The sequence below is a fragment of the Geotrypetes seraphini genome, chromosome 4 (genome assembly GCF_902459505.1).
Source record: "Geotrypetes seraphini chromosome 4, aGeoSer1.1, whole genome shotgun sequence".
Lineage (NCBI taxonomy): Eukaryota > Metazoa > Chordata > Amphibia > Gymnophiona > Dermophiidae > Geotrypetes > Geotrypetes seraphini.
The window spans coordinates 193,335,820-193,360,784 of record NC_047087.1 but is presented as its reverse complement, the minus strand read 5'-3'; the positions used below and the strand labels follow the sequence as shown (position 1 = coordinate 193,360,784).

The 24,965-nt window shown below is 46.3% G+C and overlaps 1 protein-coding gene across 1 annotated transcript in view; it reads left to right on the top strand.

The window, feature by feature from the left end:
• Positions 1-24,965, top strand: part of LOC117359732 (prolyl 4-hydroxylase subunit alpha-1-like) — a 187,927-nt gene that overhangs the window by 57,233 nt on the left and 105,729 nt on the right. The window contains exon 7 of the mRNA XM_033942949.1: positions 20,353-20,549. Within this exon, the coding sequence (XP_033798840.1) occupies positions 20,353-20,549 (197 nt within the window). The remainder of the gene's footprint in view (positions 1-20,352; positions 20,550-24,965) is intronic.

The following is a 24,965-nucleotide window of genomic DNA, read 5'->3' as shown; positions in this document are numbered from 1 at the left end:
CCTACTGCAACCACAGGTACCGGCCCCGCCACACTACGTTCCTCGAGAGTGTAAAGCTGCAATTTGTTCAGTCTCTCTTCGTACGAGAGACCCTTGAGCCCCGAGATCATCCTGGTGGCCGTCCGCTGAACCGATTCAATTCTGCGCACATCTTTACTGTAATGTGGCCTCCAGAATTGCACACAGTACTCCAGATGAGATCTCACCATGGCCCTGTACAACGGCATTATGACTTCAGGCTTTCGGCTGACGAAACTTCTATTGATACAACCCAATATCTGCCTTGCCTTAGATGAAGCCTTCTCCACTTGATTGGCAGTTTTCATGTCTGCACATGTCGTTCTGCTGAAGTCCTAGTTAAAGTTTCTCTGTTCAAGAAGTACGTCCTGCATGGATTTCCACTTCCGAGGTGCATGACCTTACATTTCTTAGCATTGAAGCCTAGCTGCCAGGTTGAGGACCAACTTTCCAATGTAAGCAGGTCCTGCGCCATATAATTCTGTAAACTACATTCATTTACTATATTACATAGTTTGGCGTCATCAGCGAATAGTGTTATTTTACCATGAAGCCCTTGAGTCAGATCTCCTATGAATATGTTGAAAAGGAGTGGACCCAGGACCGAGCCCTGCGGCACTCCACTGGTCACCTCCGATGTTTTAGAGAGGGTACCATTAACCACCACCCTCTGAAGTCTGCCACTCAGCCAATCATTGACCCATGCAGTTAGTGTCTCTCCTAACCCCATCGATTCCATCTTGCTTAGCAGCCTGCGGTGTGGGACACTGTCAAAAGCTTTACTGAAGTCCAGGTACACGACGTCCAAAGACTCTCCCAAGTCCAACTTTCTTGTTATCCAGTCAAAGAAGCTGATGAGATTGGATTGGCAGGACCTACCCTTGGTGAATCCATGCTGACTGGGATCCCGAAGATTCCCTTCATTCAAGATCGTGTCTAATTTGCTTTTAATTAGTGTTTCCATGAGTTTGCACACTATTGATGTGAGACTCACCAGTCTATAATTCGCAGCCTCTGCCCTGCAACCCTTTTTATGCAGAGGAATGACATTAGCTAATTTCCAGTCCAGGGGAACTTTCTCCTTACTTAGGGAGAGATTGAATAGCTCAGCCAACGGTTTCACCAGGACATCGCTCAATTCTCTGAGCACTCTTGGGTGCAAATTGTCTGGTCCCATGGCTTTGTTCACCTTGAGTCTTGCCAGTTCACTGTAAACTTCACCTGGTGTGAACTCAAAATTCTGAAACGGGTCTTCTGTGCTTTGTATTGCCTTCAACTGCGGACCGTGTCCCGGTGCCTCACAGGTGAAGACTGAGCAGAAATATTCATTCAGTAGTTCGGCTTTATCGGAATCTGCTTCCACATAACTTCCGTCCGGTTTTCTAAGGTGTACTATCCCGCCTGTATTCCTTTTTCTGTCACTAATATACCTGAAGAAGGATTTGTCCCTCTTTTTAATGTTTTTTGCCAGAATTTCTTCCACTCAAAGTTTTGCCTCCCTAACTGCCATTTTGACCGCTGTAGACCTGGTCCTATATTTTATCTTTGCCTCTCTTTTCTCCGTGCGCTTGTAGGAGAGAAACGCTTTTTTCTTCTCCTTAATGAGTTGCGAGATCTCCGCGGTGAACCATTGGGGTTTATTGTTTCTTTGTCGTTTATTTACAGATTTTATGAAGCGGCTAGTTGCTTCATGTTTGGTTGATTTCAGTGTTAACCACTTAGCTTTTACATCATCAGTCTCCGCTTGGTCCTGCAGCGTCCGATGGACGAAATCTCCCATGCGTGCGAAGTCTTTGCCCTGGAAATTGAGTACCTTTGTTTTTGTGTTTGATCTAGGGAAGCCTTTCCTAAGGTTGAACCATACTATGTTGTGGTCGCTGGAGGTGTGCCGGGCTAAAGGGCTTATTTCCCTTTAAAACTGCATTTTTACTGTATTTTCTCATCTAACTGGCACTTTTCTTTCAGCTAGGGCGCTTTTCAACACAATGAGCACTTTTAAAGGGAATAAAATGCTCAATGTGCTCAAGACGTGAAGTACTTGCGGCCGGCCTGCGCAAACATTGTGCAGGCCAGAGTAGTGGGGTAGCCTCGTCGGCAGCAGATGCCGGTGGCCAGGGCACCCCGCCACATGTACCTTGCACGTCAGCTTTGGATTGCGGGGAAGCCCGGGCTTCCCCCGATGCACACACGGAGGGTTCCCCAGCCACCGATGGTCAGGGAGAAAAGATTCCCTTGCCGCCGGGACAGCTGGAGATTCCCTTTTCGCGTCGGTTGTTTCCTTGGCCTTAGCGTCAGGAAAGTCCCAGGCTTTTCAGACGTGGCAGACCACAGGAGCTCCGAGTTTGGCGGCTTCAGGTCCAGTTTTGGCGGGAACCTCCTCCTTCATCTCTGTTACCTCTGGTGACCTTCCCCCTGTTCTGGAAATACAGGGGCACAGTATGGCAGGGTCATCTGATGGGACAGGGAGTCCTTTGGGGCCGCTGAGGCCTGAATTTATGTAAAGCTTAAGTGCTGGTGGCTGGAGGTTCTGTGTCCACTCTGGGGGTCTTGTGGGGGGGGGGGGAAGGGTTGCCCTTGACGTCTTCCCCGGTGCGACCCACACAGTAGCAGTTTTGCCCCCCTCTACTCTTCTCTCATCTCAACTCCAGAGGTTCTCTTGTGATGAGGATTTTTTGTCTAAGAGGAGCATGATGTAATTGAGGAGGTCCTGGACCCTTGGGGAGATTTTCAGGATCCTCTTGGGGGGGTCGGATTCTACCAGCAAGGGGTTCGAGCACTCCCCAGCTGGCAAAGATGCATCTGTGGTGCGCATTTTTTTAACGGGAAGAGCTTCATGAGTTAATTCTTTAGGTCTCCTCAGTTTTGCACTTTGAGGATACAGTGTCGGAGCCCCTATGTATGGAGGACCCCTTGCTTAAGAGGATCCGCTCTACTTCCCGCTATTTCCTATGCATCAGGATATTCGGGACATTATGCTCCCACAGTGGCAGGTGCCAGAAGCTCTCTTTTGTTTTGCGCGCTCCATGGCCCGCCTGTATCTCATTCCTGAAGGGGATAGGGACACTCTAAAGTCGCTTGTAGTGGACATGGTGGTCTCGGCCATCTCTAAAAGGCATACCTTTCCTGTTGAGGGCAGTGTGGCCTTGAAAGACTTGGAGGAGCGTAAGTTGGAGCACCTCCTTAAACAGAGTTTTGATGTGACAGCTCTGGCTGTCCAAGCAGCGATGTGTGGTGGCCTGGTGGCTCGGCATGTTTTTGCTGGGCCAAGCATATCCTTGACTGTAAAACTGAGGATTGGGAATTGCTCAAGCGCGTGGTGGCAAAGATTGAATTGGGTGCTTCTTATCTTTGAGATGCTATGTATGACCTCTTGCAAGCTTCTGCCAAGTTGTTGATGTTTGCAGTGTCAGCTCGCCGTACTTTGTGGCTTCGCGCTTGGTCAGCGGACGCGGTGTCTAAAGCTAAGTTGACAAAGTTTCATTTTAAAGGATCTTTCTTGTTTGGTGAGGTCCTGGACAGGTTGGTTCAGACTCTCACTGAATTTAAAGTGCCTCGCTTGCCTGAGGGTAGGCCTAGGCCGCTGGTTTGAGCTGGCACTGCTTGTGGGCGTAGGCGTGATTTCCGCTGATTCTGCCCTGGTCGAGGGGCTGCCTCTTTTCAGTCCCCTGGGCTCTCTAGAGGCAGGTTCTTCCAGCACATGCAGTCCTTTCATGGGGCCCGCTGGGAGTGGGTAGCGCCCCCGCCAGGTCCCCTGCCAGCCATTTGGCAGACTGAGTTGCTGGGCAGATTCTAGCCTGATATACAAATTTGTGCTTAGTCTCCACCTGCTGGTAGCAGTGAGGCATATAACTCATTTGTAAGGACTATACCAGTCTACAAGCTAATAGAAAGAAAATTAGCAGGTAACAACCTAATTTCTCCTTTCTACACCAGAAATCTCTACAAGAATTCATGCTCAAGTCTCAGCTTACCTGTCTAACATTGCTGCCTGGAAGTCTCACTGCCACTTAGATCTGAATATGGCCAAGACTAAGCTACTTGTCCTTCCACCTAAATTTCTTTCTCCCCTCCCCCACTCTCTGTCTCAATGGATAACACTTTCATCCCCTCTATCTTATCAGCTCGCAATCTCAGGGTCATCTTTGATACTTCTCTTTCTCTGCACAAATCTAACAGACCACCAAAACCTGTCATTTCTTCCTCTATAATATCGCCAAAATGTAACCTTTCCTCTCTGGCACACCATCAAAAGCCTCATCCACACCCTTTTCACCTCTCATGTAGACTACTGTAACATCATATACCTAGGAGCTTATAAAAAGAACCTCAACAAGCTGAGATCAATTCAGAACACTGCGATCCGACTAATCCACGGTTTAAAAAAATGGGAACACATTTCCCCTTATTATTAGAAACTCCACTGGTTACCCGCAGAATTCAGAGTCCTCTTCAAGTTTGCTTGTTTTTGCTACAAAGCTGTCTTTGGGATTCTTCCAGCTTACCTAATCTCCCAGTTCTCCCCCAACGAGTCCAACAAGAGCACTTGCAGAACAAACCTATTTAATTACCCCTCCTTGAAATCTTACCAATACAAAAAGTTTCTAGGTAGAATGTTATCATTTCAGGCAGCTAGGCTGAACACATGGCTTGGAAAGCCCATACTTGAGGCCACTACATATGCAGACTTTAGAAAATCTCTGAAAACTCGACTGTTTAACAAATTCTAAATTCCCATACCCAACTCTTCCTCACCATGACCCTTCCACCTCGCCCCCTAATTCCAAGGCCCGAAACTAATTATACTTTCCACCTTGAATCTCATGTACTGACATAATGTATCTTTATTACCCACCGGCACCCCATGTACTGACTAAATGTATCTTTATGGTAACCCACCTGTATCCCTTACACTGGCAAAATGCACCTTGATAGTAAACCACTTGCATTGTAACCCAGTGTTTTTCAACCTTTTTACACCTATGGACCAGCAGAAATAAAATAATTATTCTGTGGACCGGCATCGGTCCATGGACCAGCGGTTGAAGAACACTGAGCTAAGTCGTGGGCCAGACCCCACCCATCTCTACCCAATCTCCACCCCAGACCCCGCCCCCATAATAGTACTAATTGCACCTTGCACATCCCATGCCTCATCTGGAAGCCTTCCCTCTGACGTTGCAACGTCAGAGAGAAGGCTTCCGGTTCAGGCGCAAAATGCCCGTTGGAGCCACTATCCGTGGCTTTGTGCACTGAATCAGTTAGCAAGAGGGAGCTGGCTTGAAGATAACGCCGCATCGATCGCACCGTGGACCGGCAGTTGAAGAACACTGTTTTGGACCTGATGCACATGCTGGCCCTATGGACCGGCAGGAAATTTTGTGGACCGGCACTGGTCCATGGACCAGTGGTTGAAGAACACTGTTTTAACCCACTTGCATCCCATGTACTGACAAAATATATCTTTATTGTAACCCACTTGTATCCCATGTACTGACAAAATGAATCTTTAATGTAAACCACTTGCATCCCATGTACTGACTAAACGTATCTTTATTGTAAACCGTTTCTTTTTTTTTTTTTTTGAACGTATGTTTATTGACAGCGAGAAAAATACACCGCCCAGCAGGACGTAACAAGAACCATCAAAAAGACAAAGAATAATCCATTGTTCATAACAAGCAGGAACAATCAGGAACAATAGCAAGACTTCCCCAAGTACACCCCCATATGCATGTAATATACAAAACAGAACAATTCAAAGAGAGCAGTGGGGGCAAAAGCTGAGAGGTACAATGAGAAGGGTAAGCCGCCCGTCCGGAACAGTGATCTCCCACCTTTTTCCATAAGAAAAACCCCCAGATGCCACACAACATTCAGAACACCAATCACCCTCAGCAACATCCATCCCATACTAGCCATTCACTCATATCCCGGAGAACTCCCTCCCCCCCCTCCCCTCCCCAGGGCACCAAAGTAGGAAAAGAGAGAAAAAGAAAGAAAGAAGGTTAGAAAGAGTCAGTTATTGGGGGCAAACCACCGAGAGCCAGCCAAGAAAATGTAAAGTCAAGTCCCTGTTAATAGGGCCCCTGATCCCCCTCCCGTACGGTCGACGACACCAAGTCCCGTAGTCTCACTCATAGGCCAGCGTAGTGTTGCTTAAGCACGCTCGGTGCTCTCTCATGGGATCGAATTTCAAACAGAGCCACCTCTCGAAGTCTACTCCTCCAGTGCGGCAACGGAGGGGGCTCCTCAGACATCCAGTATGTCAAGATTAATTTTTTCACTACTAAAATAGCGTTATAAAGAAATCTGCATTGGGGCGTGGTGAATCCCTGGTCCTGGAGGGATGTCTGCAGACCCAGGAGCAAGAACCCATAGTCCCAGTCCACAGAACGCTGCACCGCTCGTTCCAGCAAGGGGAGGGCCTCCCCCCAGACATCCAGCCGGGGGCACTCCAGAAAGGAATGTATATATGTACCGGCGCTGCTCTTGCACTTATTACAAAAACCGCTCTCCCAGAGACCCATTCGCGCTCCCCTCTGTGCCGTGAAGTAAGCCCTAAGAAGGATCTTATACTGGAGTTCCTGGAAGTCGGCAGATTTAGTGTATGAATATAGTGTAGTGAAGCAGGCAGTAAACTGTGATTCAGAAATATCCTGTCCCAAGTCTCGCTCCCAGGAAGTACGCACCGGCGTGAGCACCGACGTGGGCAGAGACAACTTAAGGACACGATACCAGTGCGCAAGAGAGTTTAGCGCGGATTGGGTGACCGAGAACAATGTATCCAGAGGGCCCTTATCCCAAGCCCCCGCCGCTCCTCTGCGCTCCGTTTCCCAGTAGTGACGAGCCTGAAAATAAGAAAACAGATAACTCGAAGGGAGGCCCCGCGCGTCCCGAACCTGCTGAAAGGTGGGAAATCCAGGGGGAGACAAATCAAGTATGTTTTCCATCGACTTACAACCTTGGGCCGACCAAAGCTGAAATACAGATCTACCCCTGCCTGGTGTGAACCTGGGGTTGCCCTCCAGACGCATAAAAGGAGATATGTCCGGAGGCAATTGCTGTCTCCGCCTCCACCAGCGCCACGCCAGCCTGAACGGGCGCAGGAAACGCGAACAAACAGTGTAGCGCCTCCCTGGGTCATCATGTCGATGAATAAGATTCATAAAGTGAAAGGGGGCACTCCAGCTCGCCATCCATCCCCGAGGGGAGTAGCGGGAGCACTCAGTGTAGCCCTCGTGTATCCAACGGAGGAGAGAGGCAACATTGTAAAGCCGAATATCCGGGACATTGAGTCCCCCCAGTGATTTATCCAAGATAAGTTTGGACATCGCTATCCGAGGAGCGCGAGACCTCCAGACAAAGCGAGAGATAGTAGATTTGAAGACAAATTCATCCCTCCTGGTAAGCCAAAGCGGCATGGCCTGCAAGGGGTACAAGAGTTTTGGTACCAGAATCATTTTCACCAAGGCTACCCGTCCCATAATCCCCAGCGGCAGGTCCTGCCAAGCTTGGCACAGTTTTGCGACGGCCTCAAGGGGCCGGCGGAGATTTGCGTTGTAAAGCGTGGGTAGATCAGTGCTGAGGTATATTCCAAGGTATCTCATTGGTTTAGTCGTGGGCGCGATGGGCAACACCGCATGCCAGGGCTCCGCCCGACCCCCGGCCAGTAGCAGAAGTTCCGATTTACTACAATTGACTTGCAAGCCCGACAGCGCTCCAAAGGCTCGAATCACCTCCAGAGCTCTGGGCAAATGCAGAGAAACATGGTCCAAGTAGAGTAAGATGTCATCTGCAAACAGGCTGATTTTGCATTCCTGTCCCCGCACCACTATTCCCTGAATTGTCACATCCTGCCGGATTTTTGCCGCAAGAGGTTCGATAGCCAAGAGGAAGAGGAGCGGTGAGAGCGGGCATCCCTGTCTTGTTCCTCTCTGCAAGCCGAAATCCTCCGTTAAACCCCCATTGATCATTAAGCGCGCCCTGGGGTTGTGATATAGGGCCGAAGCCCAGGCCAAGAAATCACCCTGAAATCCACCCCGACGCAGAACCCAAAAAAGATAATCCCAGGAGATACTATCGAATGCTTTCTCCATGTCCAGTCCCGCCACCGCCTCCTGTCCACCCCTGCCTACCCTGTCATGGATCGCACCCAAGACCCTCAGTAAATTCATAGAAGCGTATCGACCCGGTACAAACCCAACTTGGTCTGGGTGAATAAGATCGGGAAGAAGACCATTCAAACGTTTCGCCAGAGTCGCAGCCAAGAGCTTAATATCCTGATCTAGTAGGGAGATCGGGCGGAACGACCCCACCAGGTCTGGGTCTTTACCCGGTTTAGGTAGTAGGACTATGTGAGCCATGTTATCTGGGAAGGAACCCCTCGATGTCGCCACTTCGTTATACATTGCACTCAGGGGCTTCGCCACCAGGTCTTCTAGAATGCGGTAATATTCGGGCCCAAACCCATCCGGGCCGGGCGCCTTTGCCAGTTTAAGGGACCGTATGGTGACACGGAGTTCAGCCTCGGTAATCGGCAAGCTCAAAGATGCAGCTTGATCCTCCTCCAGGCGTGGTAATGATAACCCCCTGAAAAAAGTCTGGAGGGCCGTTTCGTCCAGAGGTCTCTTGCCGTATAGAGTTTCATAATACTTAACAAATTGTTCCGCAATTCGTCTCTCCCCTTCGTGCCGAGTGCCCCCAGCATCACGGATTGCCGTAATAATTTGACGTTTCTTATAGGGTCTCACTAGGTTCGCCAGAAGTCTCCCCGTCTTTCCCCCCCATCTATGCAGGTTATACCGTTGAAACGCAAGGGTCTGCTCCGCTCGTTGTTGAAGCAAAGTCTCGATACGATCGTGTATTTTCTTGTACTCCTGTCGCTCTGTATCTGAGAGAGAAGAGATATGGGCCCTGCGAAAACCGTGCAGTTGTCTCGTGAGCGACAGGAGCTCAGCTCCTCTGGCCTTGCGTTTAGCCGCAGTATACGCGATCACGTGCCCCCTCAGGACTGCCTTGGAGGCATACCAGTAGGATATCGGTCCAATATCTGGGGTATCGTTAGTAGCCTGATAGTCCGCCCATCGTGCCCGGAGAAATGTCCGGAATTCCCGGTCTTGGTACAGGTGTAACGCCATTTTCCAAGAGGAGGCCTTACTGCCAGTTGCTAATGTCAGGGTGAGATCCACAGTAGCATGGTCCGAGATCGAGGAGTCCACTATCTCCGATCTGGTAGCCCTAGAGAACAGCCGTTGGTCTAATAATATATAATCCAGGCGGGCATATACCTTGTGCACGTGAGAGTAAAAAGTAAAATCCGAATCATATGGGTGCAGTGTCCGCCATACATCCACCAGACCTAGATGCTGCGCCAGGAAGCCCACCCCCTTGTTATCATGATCCTTCAGACAGCGCCTGGGGGGTTTGCAATCCATCCCCGGGTCTGCAGTGATATTCATGTCCCCCCCCAGGACCACCTGATAATCCGGGTAAGCCGATATTAGGGAGAGAACTGAGGAGAAAAATTTATGACAGTAAGAGTTGGGGGCATACAAATTACAGAGTAACAGTTTTAAACCCCAAAGTTCCCCCAGCACAAGTACATATCTCCCCTCCCGATCAGTCAATTGTTTATGCAAGATAAAGGGCAACCTCTTGTGCAACAGTATTGCCACCCCACATTTCCTGCCCCCCGATGTGGAGGAATAGACATCCCCGACCCAGTTTCTCCGCAATTTAGAGTGTTCAATCTGAGTAAGGTGAGTTTCTTGCAGGAACGCCACTTCCGCTTTCAAATTTCGCAAGCTGGTAAGAATACGGGCTCTCTTTACCGGGGACCTGATGCCGTCGACATTAAAGGTAACAACTCTTAAATCAGCCATGATAGGGAGAGAGTAGCTCTGTGCAGCACAGCAATCCGGAAGGAAACACCCCCCCCAGGATGTGTGAGCTCATCCATTCTCCACCAGCCAGACACGCATTTGACCCATGCAGAAAGAACAGATAGGCCCAGACGAAGCCTCCCAGCTAAGCTTCGCTGTCCTGGTTAATTTGTGCCCTCTGTGTCCACCCCCCAGACCCCCACCCGTCCCCCCTGCCCACTCATCCCGGATACAACCACACATTCCCAGTCACACACCCCCACATAGCTCTCCCACCACCTGCCCCCCCCCACACTTGCCCCCCATGCTGATCCCATCCCATCAGCATACATACCCATATACGTCCCCCAACCTGCCCGGATCCCTCCCCCCCCACCCACCGAACAATACCCCTAGCATACAGTCCCAACAATTATTAAGAGAACAGGAAAGAAAACATTAACAGTGGACAGTGAGAAGGTGATACCAGCAAGTCCAAAGGAGTTCTCCAGGGCTGCCGCGCACCGCTCCAAAAGGGATCCCCTCCAGCCAGGGCGGCCCGCACCCAGGTCAGATAAGCTCCCTCCGGGTGTGGTGCAGCCGGAGGAGATACAGAAGTCCACAGGAAAGTCGTAAGCACCGCAGCCCCTCAAGGCCTGGTGCGCGGCATTCAGGCTGCACCAACCACTCGGGTGCGGAGGTCACATTCAAGCCGGGGAGGCGAGCCCCACCACCGCATCAGCGGCTTGGTCTCACGGTCCCACGGTGTACACAAAGGCCACTGTCAAAAAGGCTCCAGCACAACTCCTAGAAAGAAGGAGCCGTAGTTGCAGGTGAATCTCAAATCAACGGCCGCCTGTTCAGGATAACATTAGGCGGGTAGAGTCGCCAGAAACGCCTTGGCCTCCTCTCCGCTGTTGAAGGTAAGAGTTTTGCCCTCATGCCAGACTCGAAGCTTCGCCGGGTAGACCAGCGCGAATTTGACTCCTCTGTTGTGGAGGTCAGTGCAGGAGGGTGCCATAAGCTTGCGTTGGGCCGCCACTCGCACAGAGTAATCGTTGAATATAAGCACTCGGGATCCATTGTAATCCAAGGCTCCCGCCTTCCGGAAAGCCCTAAGTATGAGTTCCTTTTCCCTCCAGTTGGAGTAGCGGGCTATGGCAGTTCTTGCCCTCCCCCCCTCCGGGGGACGGTTCCCAATGCGGTGCGCCCGTTCGCAAGCGAAGGCCTCCGCGCCCCCAGACAAGTTTAGGGTCTCAGGGAGCCACGTGCTGAAAATCGTGTAGAGATCCTGTTCACTCACCGTCTCCGGGAGCCCGACCAGCCGCAGGTTGTTCCGGCGGCTCCTGTTCTCCTGCTCTTCCAGGGCCGCCAGTAACTCCCGGGACGTTCGTTGTAGGTCTGCCACCTGGGCCGTCAGCGTCACGCACGTGTCTTCCTGGTCGGACACGCGCTGCTCGACCTCCATCAGGCGCTGGCTGTGGGAGTCGAACTTCTCATGCATTTCGTCCATCGCTGATTGAATTTTGTTAAGTTTATCTGCCAGCGCCGCCGTGACCGACCGCGTGATGTCGGTGATCCAGTCGCCCGCGGGGATGGTGAATGTGGCCTGCTCCGCCGCCATCTTGGAGGGGGTATGAGAGGGTTTGTCCCTGGTGCTTTTCGTCGATTTAACGGGCATACCCCGTGCCGCTGCGGTCACTCCCGAGGGTCAAGAGAAGAGCGGGATGTTATGTCCAGACTCGCCTGCTCGTTTCTGCAGTGGGGACACAAAGGGGTCGGTATTATCGCCGATTTAGCGGGTGTGAGGCAGGAGCTCTCCGTTCGTGCGACCGCTCAGGCAGGCTGCATCACGTGACCCCCAAACCGTTTCTATCCCATGTACTGTCAAATGTATCTTTATTGTAAACCGCTTTGAACTTCACATTATAGCGGTATATAAGAAATAAATTATTATTATTATTATTACTGTAACTTGCTTCTCACAGGTCCGTTCAAAATTCTACTGCACGATTTATATTACACCAGAGTCACTATACTCACATCACCCCTCTCCTCAAGTCACTTCATTGGCTCTCTATCCATTTCCACATACAGTTCAAACTCCTCTTATTGACTTACAAGTGCATTCACTCTGCAGCTCTGCAATATCTCTCATCTCTTATTGCTCCCTATACTCCTGCCCGGGAATTCCACTCATTGGGTAAGTCTTCCTATCTGTACCTTTCTCCTCCACTGCTATGTCCTTTCTCTCTTGAAGGCTATGTCCCTTCTCTCTTGCTGCACCATACACCTGGAACAGATTGCTTGAGTCCATACATCAAGCTCAGTCTCTAGTAGTTTTCAAATCTAGGCTAAAAGCCCACTTCTGTGAGATTCGCTTTTAATTCCTAACTCCTACTTAGTTGTAAAGCACCTTGACTGATTTATCATTCCTTCTCGGAGAAACTCCCTAACCCCCCAACTTTATTTATTTGTTCATTTTTATAGCCCATCCTCCCCAGTATCCCAGAATGGGTTACAATAAAATTAGGTACTTAGAATTCCCCCAACTTGTTCTATTTTCATTCTCTTCTGTAAAGGGATGTAAATATAAGAAATTTCAGGAACAATTCTATCTTTTCAGGCAGCCTCATGGACTAGGGTTTTAACTCATATATTCACATTCCCAAATTCGTATCAACAATTTCAATGTGCCTTAAAAACATATATCTTTTTAGGGAATCTTTCAGAAGTTAGAAACTGGATATTTATTCATTTGTATTATTACTACTACTACTACTGCTAATAATAACAATTTATATACCGCAGGACCGTGAAGTTCTATGCAGTTTACAATGATTGGAAATGTTACAGATTGAATGGAATAGACAAAGTACAGACTTAGTGATTGACAATTCTAGTGATCGTTTGTTGAGGGCTAAGATTGTACGGGTTGGTTTCCTAAGTATTTCAGGAACAGATATGTTTTTAGACGTTTCCTGAATTCCCCATAGGTAGTAAGCATGAGCAATTGTTCAAGGTCTTTACCCCATGATGCTGCTTGATGTGCGAGAAAATGTTGGTGATGACTTTTAAATTTACAACCTCTAACCGGTGGAGAAACAAAGTTCGGGTGTGAGCTTTGCTTGTTTCTGTTGGTTGTGAAAGAGAAAAGGTCTGTTATGTATTTAGGGGCTAAACCATAAAGTACCTTGAAGCAAAAACAACCAAACTTGAATTTCACATGTGCCTCCATTGGCAGCCAGTATAGAAGTCGATAGGAAGATGTTACGTGATCAAACTTCTTCAGTCCACAAAGTAGTCTAACCGCTGCATTTTGAACTAGTTGCAGTCGCCGCATATTTTTCTGGGAGAGCGCAAAGTAGGCGATGTTACAATAATCGAGTTGATTAAGGGATTGTACCAGAATTCGAAATGATGAGACATCGAAGTACGCTCTGATGGACCAAAGCTTCCAGAGGGTGAGAAAGATTTTTCATATCAAGGAGTCTACCTGGTCTTTCATGGTCAGGTTCTGGTCCAGTGTTACTCCTAATATCTTCATAGTGGGTTGAGTGGGTATGGTGATGATATGAAAAATTTTGTTTTCTCTGAGTTTAGTTTTAGTCTAAATTCAGTCATCCATTACTCCATCCGATTTAGTACTTCTGTTGCTTTGGGGGTGACTTCTGAGACAGAGTTGGTGAATGGGATAATTATCGTGAAGTCGTCAGCGTAGCTAAATAGTTTTATCCCCAGCTGGGACAGTTATGCACCCAATGAGGACATGTAAACATTGAAGAGCAAAGGGGATAGTGGTGATCCTTGTGGCACGCCAGATGGATTGCTCCATGTATCAGAGAGATCGTGATTAAAATGGACTTGATGTGGAGGTGCATGATGTAAGTACCTCTCCTCTAATTCCGATTGTGTCTAGGCATTGTAACAGTTTTCCATGGTCCACCAAGTCGAAGGCAGAACTCATGTCAAATTGCATGATTAGGGCGTTAAGGCCCTAGCTGAACAGGTAACGCAAATTGTCCAGAATGGCCGCAATTACTGTCTCAGTGCTAAACAGAGGCCTAAAACCAGATTGAGTTTCGTGTAGAAGAAAGAATTGGTTAAGATATTCCATTAGTTGGGTGTGTACCAATCCTTCCATGATTTTTACCATAAATGGGATAGATGCTACTGGTCTATAGTTGGTTATTGATGTTGCTGATTCTTTGCAATTTTTTGGGATTGGGGTTATTATAATATGACCATTATTGGTGAGGAATTTTCCATTGTTTAGGTTATTGGTTAGATAATTTAATAGGGATAATTTAAAGTCTAGTGGAGCTGCTTTCATAATCTCTGGGGGACATGAGTCCAGGACACAGTATGATTTAGAGTATTTGGTGTATAATTTGGTATAGTTATTCCAATCTAAATTGTGGAAGGAGCTCCAGATCATGTCCGCTGGTATTTCATTTCTTAGTATATCAATTGATTGATGTTCATATGCAACAATTGTCGAGTAGTTATTTCTTAGGTTTTTGATTTTTGAGTCGAAATGTTGTGCTAGATCATTTGTTGAGGGTAGTTTGGTATTGTGCAGGGGTTGAGTGTGGCGTGTGGTGTCGAATAAATTAGTAACTATGTTGAACAGTTCTTTTGTGTTGGCTCCTTTTGAGCTAGTATTAGATGAGTTAATTTTGGATGAATAAAAAGTTTTACGTTTTTCTTTTATCTGTTGTTTGTAGAATTTTATGTTGGATCTCCAGATGTTTCGGTCTGACAGTTTTCCCGATTTTTTCCAGATTCTTTCTAATCGTCTTACTGATTGTTTCATTGTTAGGAGTTCGACGTCAAACCATTTGTTATATTTGTTTGAGCAGCTTTTGCTCTTTCGTATAGGGACGATTTTATCTAAGATGGACGTGCTAGTTTTCATCCAGTGAGCATAGAAGTCAACTCCTTCTTCTATTTCTATCTTCAATTGTAGATCATATTGTGACCAATATTCCTCTGGGTTGATATGGCCCCTTGTGAGGTGTTCTCTTTTTGACCGTGGGCGTGTCATAGATTTTAGCCGAGGCCAAATTAGATTGAAATAATAAGTGAAATGGTTGGACCAGATATCATGACACCAAGTACCGTCCGAGAGAGAGATGGGAGGGTTTATGATCTCCTTTGTGGACATCGCTACCACATCTAGATGATGGCCTTTTTCATGCGTTTGAGTGGGTGAAGGGAGATTGTAATTAAGTAAAGAAAGAAAGTTTTTGAAGTCTTTCGCTTCTGGATTGTCTATTTCATCTAGATGTAAGTTTATGTCTCCTGCGATTAGATTATGTGATGAAGTGATTGAGTTATGTAGGACAAATTCATAGAAGTCCTCTAGCTTTTGGCCAGATTTTTGGTGGAACATAAAATAGTATGCAAGAAAGGGAGTCTTCTAGTTTCTTACTGCTAATTTTACAGGCTAATATTTCTAATTGATTGGTCATTTTGGAATCCAATGGTTCAACTACAAATCCTTCCTTGGTGACAATTGCTAATCCCCCTCTTCTTCCTTCGTGATTTAGCATGTGGTTTTTAAAATTATCTGGTATAAGATCATTTATTATTGGGTCAGCTTCAGAAAGAAGCCACGTTTCCGTTAGGAAAAGACAGGCTATTTGCTTGTTGAAGATCCAATCTTTAATTAAGAATGCTTTGTTCCTAACAGATCTGGTGTTAAGATATGCACAGGGAACGAAAGTAGATGTGATAAGTTTGGTGGATGTAGTGGTTCTGATGGGTTTTACTTCCCTTATCCTTTTCTTTTTCGGGGTACGTTGATGTCTTCCATTGCTTGAGATTACCTTGATATGATTTGCTCTGTCTTCCTGTTGGTTAATTAAAAACTTTATGGGTAAATCAGGGTAATGGGATGAGTGTAGCTGTGGATAGAGTGACTTAACATCCTTAATGTTATTGCATATTAAATAGATTAGTAGGATCAGTAGGAGATGCATGTTTGTAGGGTAAACTGACTCCCTTTAGTCTTAACGGCTATTTAGTGTTTCTGTTACTTCCCGTTTCTAGGATAATTAATTAGTAGTGTATCAGATAGCCCTAGATTAGATTCAATAACAACAGCTTTATTAACCTTTAAATTAGTTAAATAGTAGAAAGTCAGATATCTGGTATTGGTGCTGATTTTAAGTTTCCCCGCTGGTTCGGAGTGGGGCGGATCGGTTGCCTACAGGATTGGGCTCCTGTTTCTCTCTCCTGCCCATTGGCATCGGTGTTGATTTTTAAGTTTCACCGTTGGTTTGGGGGATGGGCGGATCAATTCATTTGCCTGCAGGATCGGGCTCCTGCTACACTCTCCTGCTCGCCGATATCGGTGTTGATTTTTAGGTTTCCTCACTGGTTCGGGGGAAGGGCGGATTAATTCGCTTGCCTGCTCGATCAGGCTCCTGTTTCTCTCTCCTGCCCGCTGATATCAGTGCTGATGTTTAATTTTCCCCACTGGTTCGGGGGAGGGGCAGATCAATTTGCTTGCCTGCAGGATCTGGCTCCTGCTTCTTTTTCCTGCCCGCTGGTATCGGTTCAGATTTTAAAAGTTTCCCCGCTGGTTCGGGGGTGGGGGCGGATCGTTTGCCTGCAGGATTTGACTCCTGCTTCTCTCTTCTGCCCGCTGGTATCGGTGCTGATTTTTTTTTTTTTTTTTTAAGTTTCCCCGCAGGTTCGGGGGAGGGGCAGATTGCTTACCTGCGGGATTGGACTCCTGCTTCTGTTCCCCTCTACCGCGATGGTTCTTCAGTGAAGATCGATGCCGCCGCAGGTAGCAGTGGCCTCCGTAGCACTCCCTGTTCGGCTCCTCGATGTAGTGCCTGGGAGTACAGTCGCTCCTCACAGTCTCAGATCCTGTCTCTCTGCTCCAATGTTGCGTCTGGGCGGCGAGTAATGCTATTTTGGGTGGCTGTAGCGCTCGGGTGGAGAGCGGCACCGTTGCAGGCCTCCCGCGATAGTCTCCGCAGCATCCTAGTCTTGGTTCTCTGCCGTGCCGCTGCCTCAATACTATGCCGTGGTGTGCAGCTCTCTACCGCGGCGCACAGACGTTCTCTGCTACGGCGAGTGGGCCAGGAGGCAGAAAGTCGGGTGGATGTCGGGCAAGCTGATGTCAGGCAGAGAGCGACACTGGTGATTCTCTCAGCGTTCTGGTCTCAGCTCTCAGCCACTTGCCTGTTTCCATGGCTCTTTGCTGCTTCCCTCTGCTGCCACTCTCTGCTCTCTCTGCCGCGGTTCTCTGTCGCTTCCTTCTGCCGCTACTGTCTGCTCTCTGCCACGGCTTTCTGCCGCTTCCCTGTTCTCGCAGCGCTCTGGTCTCGGCTCTCTTCCGCTTCCCTGATTCGGTTCTTGGCTGCGGGGTGCGGTTCTCTACTGCGGCGCTTAAACGTTCTCTGTCGCGGTGCGGTGGGTAGAAGTCGGGTGGATGTTGGCAGGTAAGCATGATTAAAGTCGATTAAAAGCGATCAGGCAGGGGGGGGCACTGTTGAGCACTGACTGGGATGGTTGCATGGTGATTGAGCTCCAGCCCTAATCTTTTATAAATCAAGAAAAACATCACTAAATCAACTCTTTTCTGGTATCTGACTACAATAGCAGTTAGCTAACTATGTCTACCTCTAAACCGGGTAAGCGCAAGAATGCTGAACCTGCGTCGCCGCTGAAGGGCACTGAAGAAAAATCGGAGGAACCCTCTGCGGCCTCCTTGATGGAGGAACTGCACTCGATCTGAGATCTGATCCTGGATACCAAACAGGACATAACTGAAATAAAAGCGGACCTCACCACTCTTCGGGAAGAATTCACCAATGTGAAATCCAGAACAGACACCTTCTTTTCAACATGACCTTAGAACCCTTATTAATAGCTATAAGATCTACCAACAGCATTGTCGTATTGCAAATTGATGACTTGGACATTAAACTGTCAGCGTATGCGGATGACATTATGATCTACTCCATTCTTGATTCCATTCCGTCCATTCTTCAAACCATTGATAGGTATGCATCAATCTCAGGATATAAACTGAATTCTACAAAGACGGAAGTTATGCCACTGAATGGCAACCCGTGTGGTGATCTTAAATACTCTGCTTCTAAACTAAAGTATTTGGGAGTTTATTTTGGACCGACCATTGAAGAAACGTTATTATACAATGAAGATGTAATACTGTCGATAATTAAGGACATTACATCAAAATGGTCCCCTTTGAAACTTAGTTGGTGGGGTCGACTGGACTCTATTAAAATGGTCTTGGCCCCTAAAATTACGTATATTCTTTCTATGTTACCTTTTTTGTTTCCAGTTAAAACATATTCTAAAATGGAAGCTCTCTTAACAGATTTTTTGTGGAATCATAAATCGCCTCGCATTGCGCTAAAGAAACTGAAATGTTTCAAACAACATGGAGGAGTGAATTTCCCCATTTTATATGATTATCATATTGCCTTTTTAGGTCGACAAGGATCCAAGTGGCTGCTGGAACAACTGCCTCCCGATACATCTATTTGGCTGAAACTGGAACATAGACTGTACCAGAAAACCTTCTTGAGGTTTTCCCTCTTTATAACATCCTCTAATATTATGAGGATCAATCCGATCTTGCAATCTACCATAGAGGCGTTACGAGAATTGGATTCGGTGGCACCTATTACATGGCACTCATCCACTCTTTCTCCCATTTGGCTCAATCCACGTATCAAGATTCAAGGACAACACATTGAATGGAAGTCCTGGATTAAAGCTGGTATTTGGTCACTTTCTCAATTAATGGTAGATGGGAAATTATCTACTTTTGCAGCCATAGCTGAAACATATAAATTGCCATCGTCTCAATTCTTTGCATGGTTTCAATTGCATCATTGCATACAGGCTTTTCTAAATAAAGTAGCCTTAACACACGAAGAACCCTCTATTTTAACCTGGTGTGCGGCTTTCAGCTCGCAGAAAGGTGAAGCTTCAAGATGGTATAAACTGTTAAAGACTACCAAATTTCAATCTCTGTGTGCTTTGTATGATATTTGGACTAGAGACCTATCCTTACCACTCTCTTCCATGTCGTGGGAACTGATATGGCTAACCTCCTTTGGGTCGTCACGGGCGGCAACAATTAAACAATTAGTACTATACTTGTACCATAGGGCTTATTGGACACTGTATAAATTGTCTAAATTATCTTCTGCTGACTCTAACCTTTGTTGGTCTTGTGCTTCACAAATTGGCACGCTTGATCACATGTTCTTTAATTGCAGTTTATTACAACCTTATTGGTCTAATATATGGTCTATCATTTGTGATATTCTACCTATAACTGATAATATTTCTTATGCCATCATCATTACTGATAGTGCAACATTGACATGTACGCTTAATAGAGGTGAACTTAAATTATTGCAATGTATGTTGCTGGTGGCTATAAAATCCATATTGTCTCATTGGAAAGATTTTTCAGCACTAACTGTAAATGAGTGGTGGAACACAATATGCTTATATGCTAAATACGAGAAGTCCTTAGCAGAAAATAACAGACCATCGCACTCCTCTTTTACTTCAGTGTGGTCTCATGTTATATCTTATTCTGATAATTCTTGATTGATTATTTTATTGGAATCTCTAGATCATTATCCACATTGACTGCTGTTTATATTCTGGATCTTGCTTGCATATTTATTGCTGTTTATAGTACACTTGTTGATGGAAAACGTGATTTGTTACTACAGTATTCTGTTTTCTTTTGTTTCTGTTGTTCAAACTTTAATAAAAAATTATTGAACTTAAAAAAAAAAAGCGATCACGCAATTAAAGGCGATTGTTTAAATGAAATTAAATGAAATTAAAAAATAAACGAGAAGCGCGATTTGTCCATGCTTCCATCCATCGACGCCATCTATATCCTAGGCGGTATAAAACTAATCTTTGTGAACCGCATAGAACTTAATGGTATTTGCAGTATACAAGTGAGTTTTATGTTAGGATTTTTAATGTTTAATTTATACTTTGGAGGGATTTAATACTCTGTTATATCTCCCATATCTCACCTTTCTTCCAGACTATATCTGTTTTGATCTTTAAGCTTGTCCCTATATGCTTTATGATAACCATTTTAGTAGCCAATCTTTGGACTGACTCCACATGATTTAAAGGTGCAGTTTCCAGAACCATACACAATACTTCAAATGAGATTGCACCAAGCTTATGTGGAGGCATTGTTATTTCCCCCACCCTCGATAATGATTTAACTCCCTATGTGTCGAAGAACGTTTCTGGTTTTTGTCATTCTTTTATCTACCAGTTTGACCAACATAAGGTATCAGATATGATCATCTTCAATTCATATTTGTGTTTATTTGCACAGAACTTTTATTACTTGGTGGTAGCTTGCAAATCATTCTATGTGGGAGTGGCTAATACTGCACAGTAACAGAGGTAATTTCTGATTGTGTATTGACAGATCCTGAACACCAAAGAGCAAATGAGAACTTGAAATATTTTCAGGATGTTATGTCTAAAGAAGACAGCAATCATTCTTCCATGGAGGAGGGTCACCCAAAAGAGGGCAGCAAAACTAAGAAAAAGGGGCCTTCAGTGGACCACCTGCCTGAGAGGAAGAAATATGAGATGTTGTGCCGTGGCGAGGGAGTCAAAATGGTAATGTACAGGAAACAATTAGAGAATGACATGGTGGTTGTTATCTGCAGCTAGCCGCAGGTAACCCGCCGAAACAGTGACAAAAAAAAAAAAGGTCACCACGAGTATGGGGACAAGACCATTCACCGCCCCGTGGAGTGGTGAATGGTCTTGTCTCCGCAGTTAAAGGAGTGAGCACGCGTGATGAATGAGCGTGCGATCCGGCAGCCCCCTCTCTCCCGACAGCCATGCATCTCCCTCCCTTTCCCTCCCTTTCCTTTGTGGCGATTTCTATAAGGCTATGCACTGTATTGCAGCTGGAGCCTTGAAGTCGCATCGCGTGTGGCTGCTGGAAAACTTTCTGTTTCCGATTGCATTGGAGGAGACTTTTCCAGCAGCCATACGCAACGCGACTTCAAGGCTCCGGCTGCAATACAGCCCATAGCCTTATAGAAATTGCCACGAAGAGAAGGTAAGGGGAAGAGAGGGAGGGAGATGCACGGCTGGCCGGCAGAAGGGAGATGCTGGACCGTGCAAAGGGTGCTGGGGGTGGGGGAATGGAGAGGAGAAGACACTGAAGCAGCCTGAAGGGAATTGGGGAAAAAAGAGAGGGGAGAAGACGCTGGGAAATGGGGAAGAGAGAGTGGGGAGAAGACACTGAAGGGAATGGGGAAGAGAGAGTGGGGAGAAGACGCTGGAAGCAGGGCAGGATTAATTCTTTGAGGGCCCCTAGGCACACAAGTACACTGGGCTCCCCTGGGCCTGCCCCACCCCTGCCTTGCCTATACCCCACCCCCATTTATCTGTTTTCTTATTTACTTTTTTATTTCCACTTATATTTCTATTTTTTTAAAATTCAAAACAAAGATTAGCATACCAGTGCACAGTTTTTCTTCTATACAACCCCCAAACATCTCTGAAGAAATCCCCCTTCCTTCCCTTCCCACCTACTTACCCAGGACATTAACTCTGAACCCTTTCAATACGTATATAAAAGTGTTAAAATATATTGTAAAGCAGTAATACTATCTGAAATATAAGTCTATATTAATAACCAAATTTACATCGCCAAACTGCCTTACTCTACATCAGTGGTGTCAAACTCAATCACATAAGGGGCCGAAATCTGAAAAAAAGGCTAAGTCATAGGTCAAATTTTTAATTAAGATACTTAGGGGTCCTTTTATTAAGGTATGCTAACTGATTTTGCACACGCTAAATGTGCACCTTAATAAAAGGACCCCTAAGTGACTAAGGCTTAGTCTTAGCAGACATATAGGGTTACAACATCTCCAACCCCACACTGGCTCTGTGGTGTAAACAAAATAAATATTGTAATCACAAAACAGAAAATAAGATTATTTTTTCTACCTTTTGTTGATCCCAGGCTATGGTTGTCTTCTGATAACTCGCTTGCCAGGGTCTCCTGCCCATTTGTCATTTTCTTCTTTCTCCGTGCTAACCATCCATCTTCCATCTCTGTCCTCCCCTTCCGTTTCCCTTCCCTATCTCGGAGGTCTGGCATCTTTTCTTTTTTTCGTGTCCATATCCGCAGCTTCGGCAATGGATCCCACCATCCCTAGATACACCATCCGTCCTTTCTCAACTACCCTTTCATCCAACATCTCTCCCTCCTTCCCCACCACACCAGGGTCCATCATCTCTCCGTTTCTCTTCCCAACTACCCTGTCCTATGCCACCTCCAGAAACTGTATGCCTCCTCCTTCCATCTTTCCTTAACCCCATTGGTCTGGCATCCATCTTCTACCATTCCCTCCTCCAATGATCTGGCATCTCTCTCCTCTCCTCTTCTTCCATTCCCTATCCTACACCCCCATGGTCTGGCATTTCAATCTCTTCCCCCCACTTCCATCAGCATCTGCCCCCTTTCTTTCTCTCCAGCCTAAATCCATCCAGTATCCTTCCCCTTTGTTTTCCCCTTTTCCCTGCACACCAATTCCATCAACATTAGCTTCCTTTCTTTCCCTCCAACCTAAATCCATCCAGAATCCTTCCCCCTTATGTCTCCTCCCTTTACCTACACACCAATTCCATCAGCATATGCTCCCTTTCTCTCCCTCCACCACCCTTTCCACACAGCAACGGCAATGCGCCCCCCCTACGGCAACAGGCCCCCACCTGGCATCGACGATGACAACACCACCGCCCCCTACGGCATCCACGGAAACCAATGCAGCCAACCGCCGGCATCAACGGCAACACAGCCATTTTTTTCAGATGGCAACGGGCCCCCCCCTTCCCTCCCTGCAAGGCAACGGGCCCCCACCCGATGACGACAACAAATCCGGCCCCTACCCACAACAACGGGCCCCCACCCAACGACAACAACGTCGGCCTCCCCCGGCATCAACGGATGGCAATGCAGCCAATGAAGCTCCAAGAAGGTCCCGTGATGACTCCGTCTGCCAGAAGAAGTAAGTGACGTCGGAGGGGGATGGACCGACAGACGCAGTCATCGCGGGACCTTCTTGGAGCTTCATTGGCTGCATTGCCATCCATTGATGCCGGGGGGAGGCCGACGTTGTTGTTGGGTGGGGCACAGTAACTGAACAAATGGAAGACGCAGAGAGAAGACAAACAGTGGATGGAAGGAATTGAATGAGAAGATGAGGAAAGCAGAAACCAGACAACTAAGGTAGAAAAATTTTTCTATTTATATATTTATTTATTTTGCTTTAGGATAAAGTAGTATATTAATTGTGTTTATAAAAATTTATAAACAAAGCCCTGTCAGCTGAAAATCTCTTTCTCTAGTTCATCAGCCAGAACTTTGATTTATAAGGAAGGAATAAGCTAAATATTGCAGTACTGAGGCTTGTATGGATCCTGCAGGGACAGGGCGGTGAAGGGGATGGTGGTCCAGGGACGGGGCAATGACGGGACAGAATTTTTCCCCATGTCATTCTCTAGAAACAATTACCCATAACACATGGGTATCAGGCACTGGGAGATATATGCTGTTAACAAGCTAAGAAAATGCGAATGCCAAAGATTTCCCTAAGTTCAGCTTAAACCCAGAAAAGTCATCATACTCTTTGAAGCTATCCATGAGAGTTGTCAAAGATAATTGACGGTCCGTAAAGTGTACCAACAGGTCATTAGCAAATGCCAAAATTTTAAATTCATTTTTTCCAAATTCGAACCCCTTTGATCTCTGGCCTGGCAATCTCCCTCATGAGCGGGTCTAAAGTCAAAGAATAGTAAGGGAGAGAGGAGACACCCCTGTCTTGTTCCACGTTATATTTCAAAAGGAGTTGAGCAAAAACTATTAACCCACAACAAAGCTTGAAGATTGTTATGTAGCGTTTTAATTGCATCTTGAAAAAAATCATCTATCCCATATTTCGTAAGTGTAGCAAAGTCCCACAACATTCAATGAAAAGCCTTTTCAGCATTGAAACTAATTATAATTGATGAAATCTCTTTGTTTTCCATACTCTCCAATGACGCCAATATCGCTCTTAGGTTTTTTTTATTGTCACTGCATCCCCGCAAAAGCCCCACTTGATGCTCTACTATTAAGGAAGGCCTTTTTGCCTTATGCTAAACAGTGTGCTATAATCGTGGCCAACAATTTGGCCTCCACATTTATCAATGAGATATGCCTATAAGATGATGGGATACTTTGGGTCTTTGCCCAGTTTCAACAACACTATTATATGAGCAAGTTGAAGGGAGTCTGGCATTGTCCTGTTTGACACAAACAATGATACAGGTTCCACTTGCAATTGACTTATGCTTTATAAGAGGGAAAGACCTCAGAAGCCTGCACCATGCGCAGAAAAATCAATTCTAGCAATGGTTTGTTCAGCAGGACAGGTTTTCTATCATAGGTCATAAAACCCTCACAGCCAACCGATTGACAAAACTTATTTTCGCTAGTGTGTTTACACCCAACTCTTTCAATCGGTGAAGACTTAACAAAAAAATGCACTTATCTGTTCAGAAATAAGAGCCCGACGGGACCCGTTTCGCCCAATTATTGGCTTCTTCGGGGGACTTTTTGACAGCTGAACAGAAAAGAAGAAAAACAAATGCTGCAATTTCATTCAGAACATTGGCATGCAGAAACAATTGTCTCAAAAATTTTTAACGAAATAGTACTCACTGCATTCAGTATAGACACACTCTCATCAAAAAATGGCGCCGGTGGCGAAAAAACGCCACGCATGCGTATTTAAAGACACTCCACAATGACGTCACTCATACTTCAGAAAAAAGAATGCCAGCCAATATTTCCATTCAGACCACTAGGTTTCAAAGCACTGAGCTTAAATGTCCATCTGGCTTCTCTTTGCAAAAGTCTTGTGTGACGATCACCTCCTCGAACGTTTTTAATTACTTTATCGATGCACATGCATCTTAACTCGTGGAAAGCATGGGAAAAATCCAGACAGTGTTCAACTATAGGGGCAC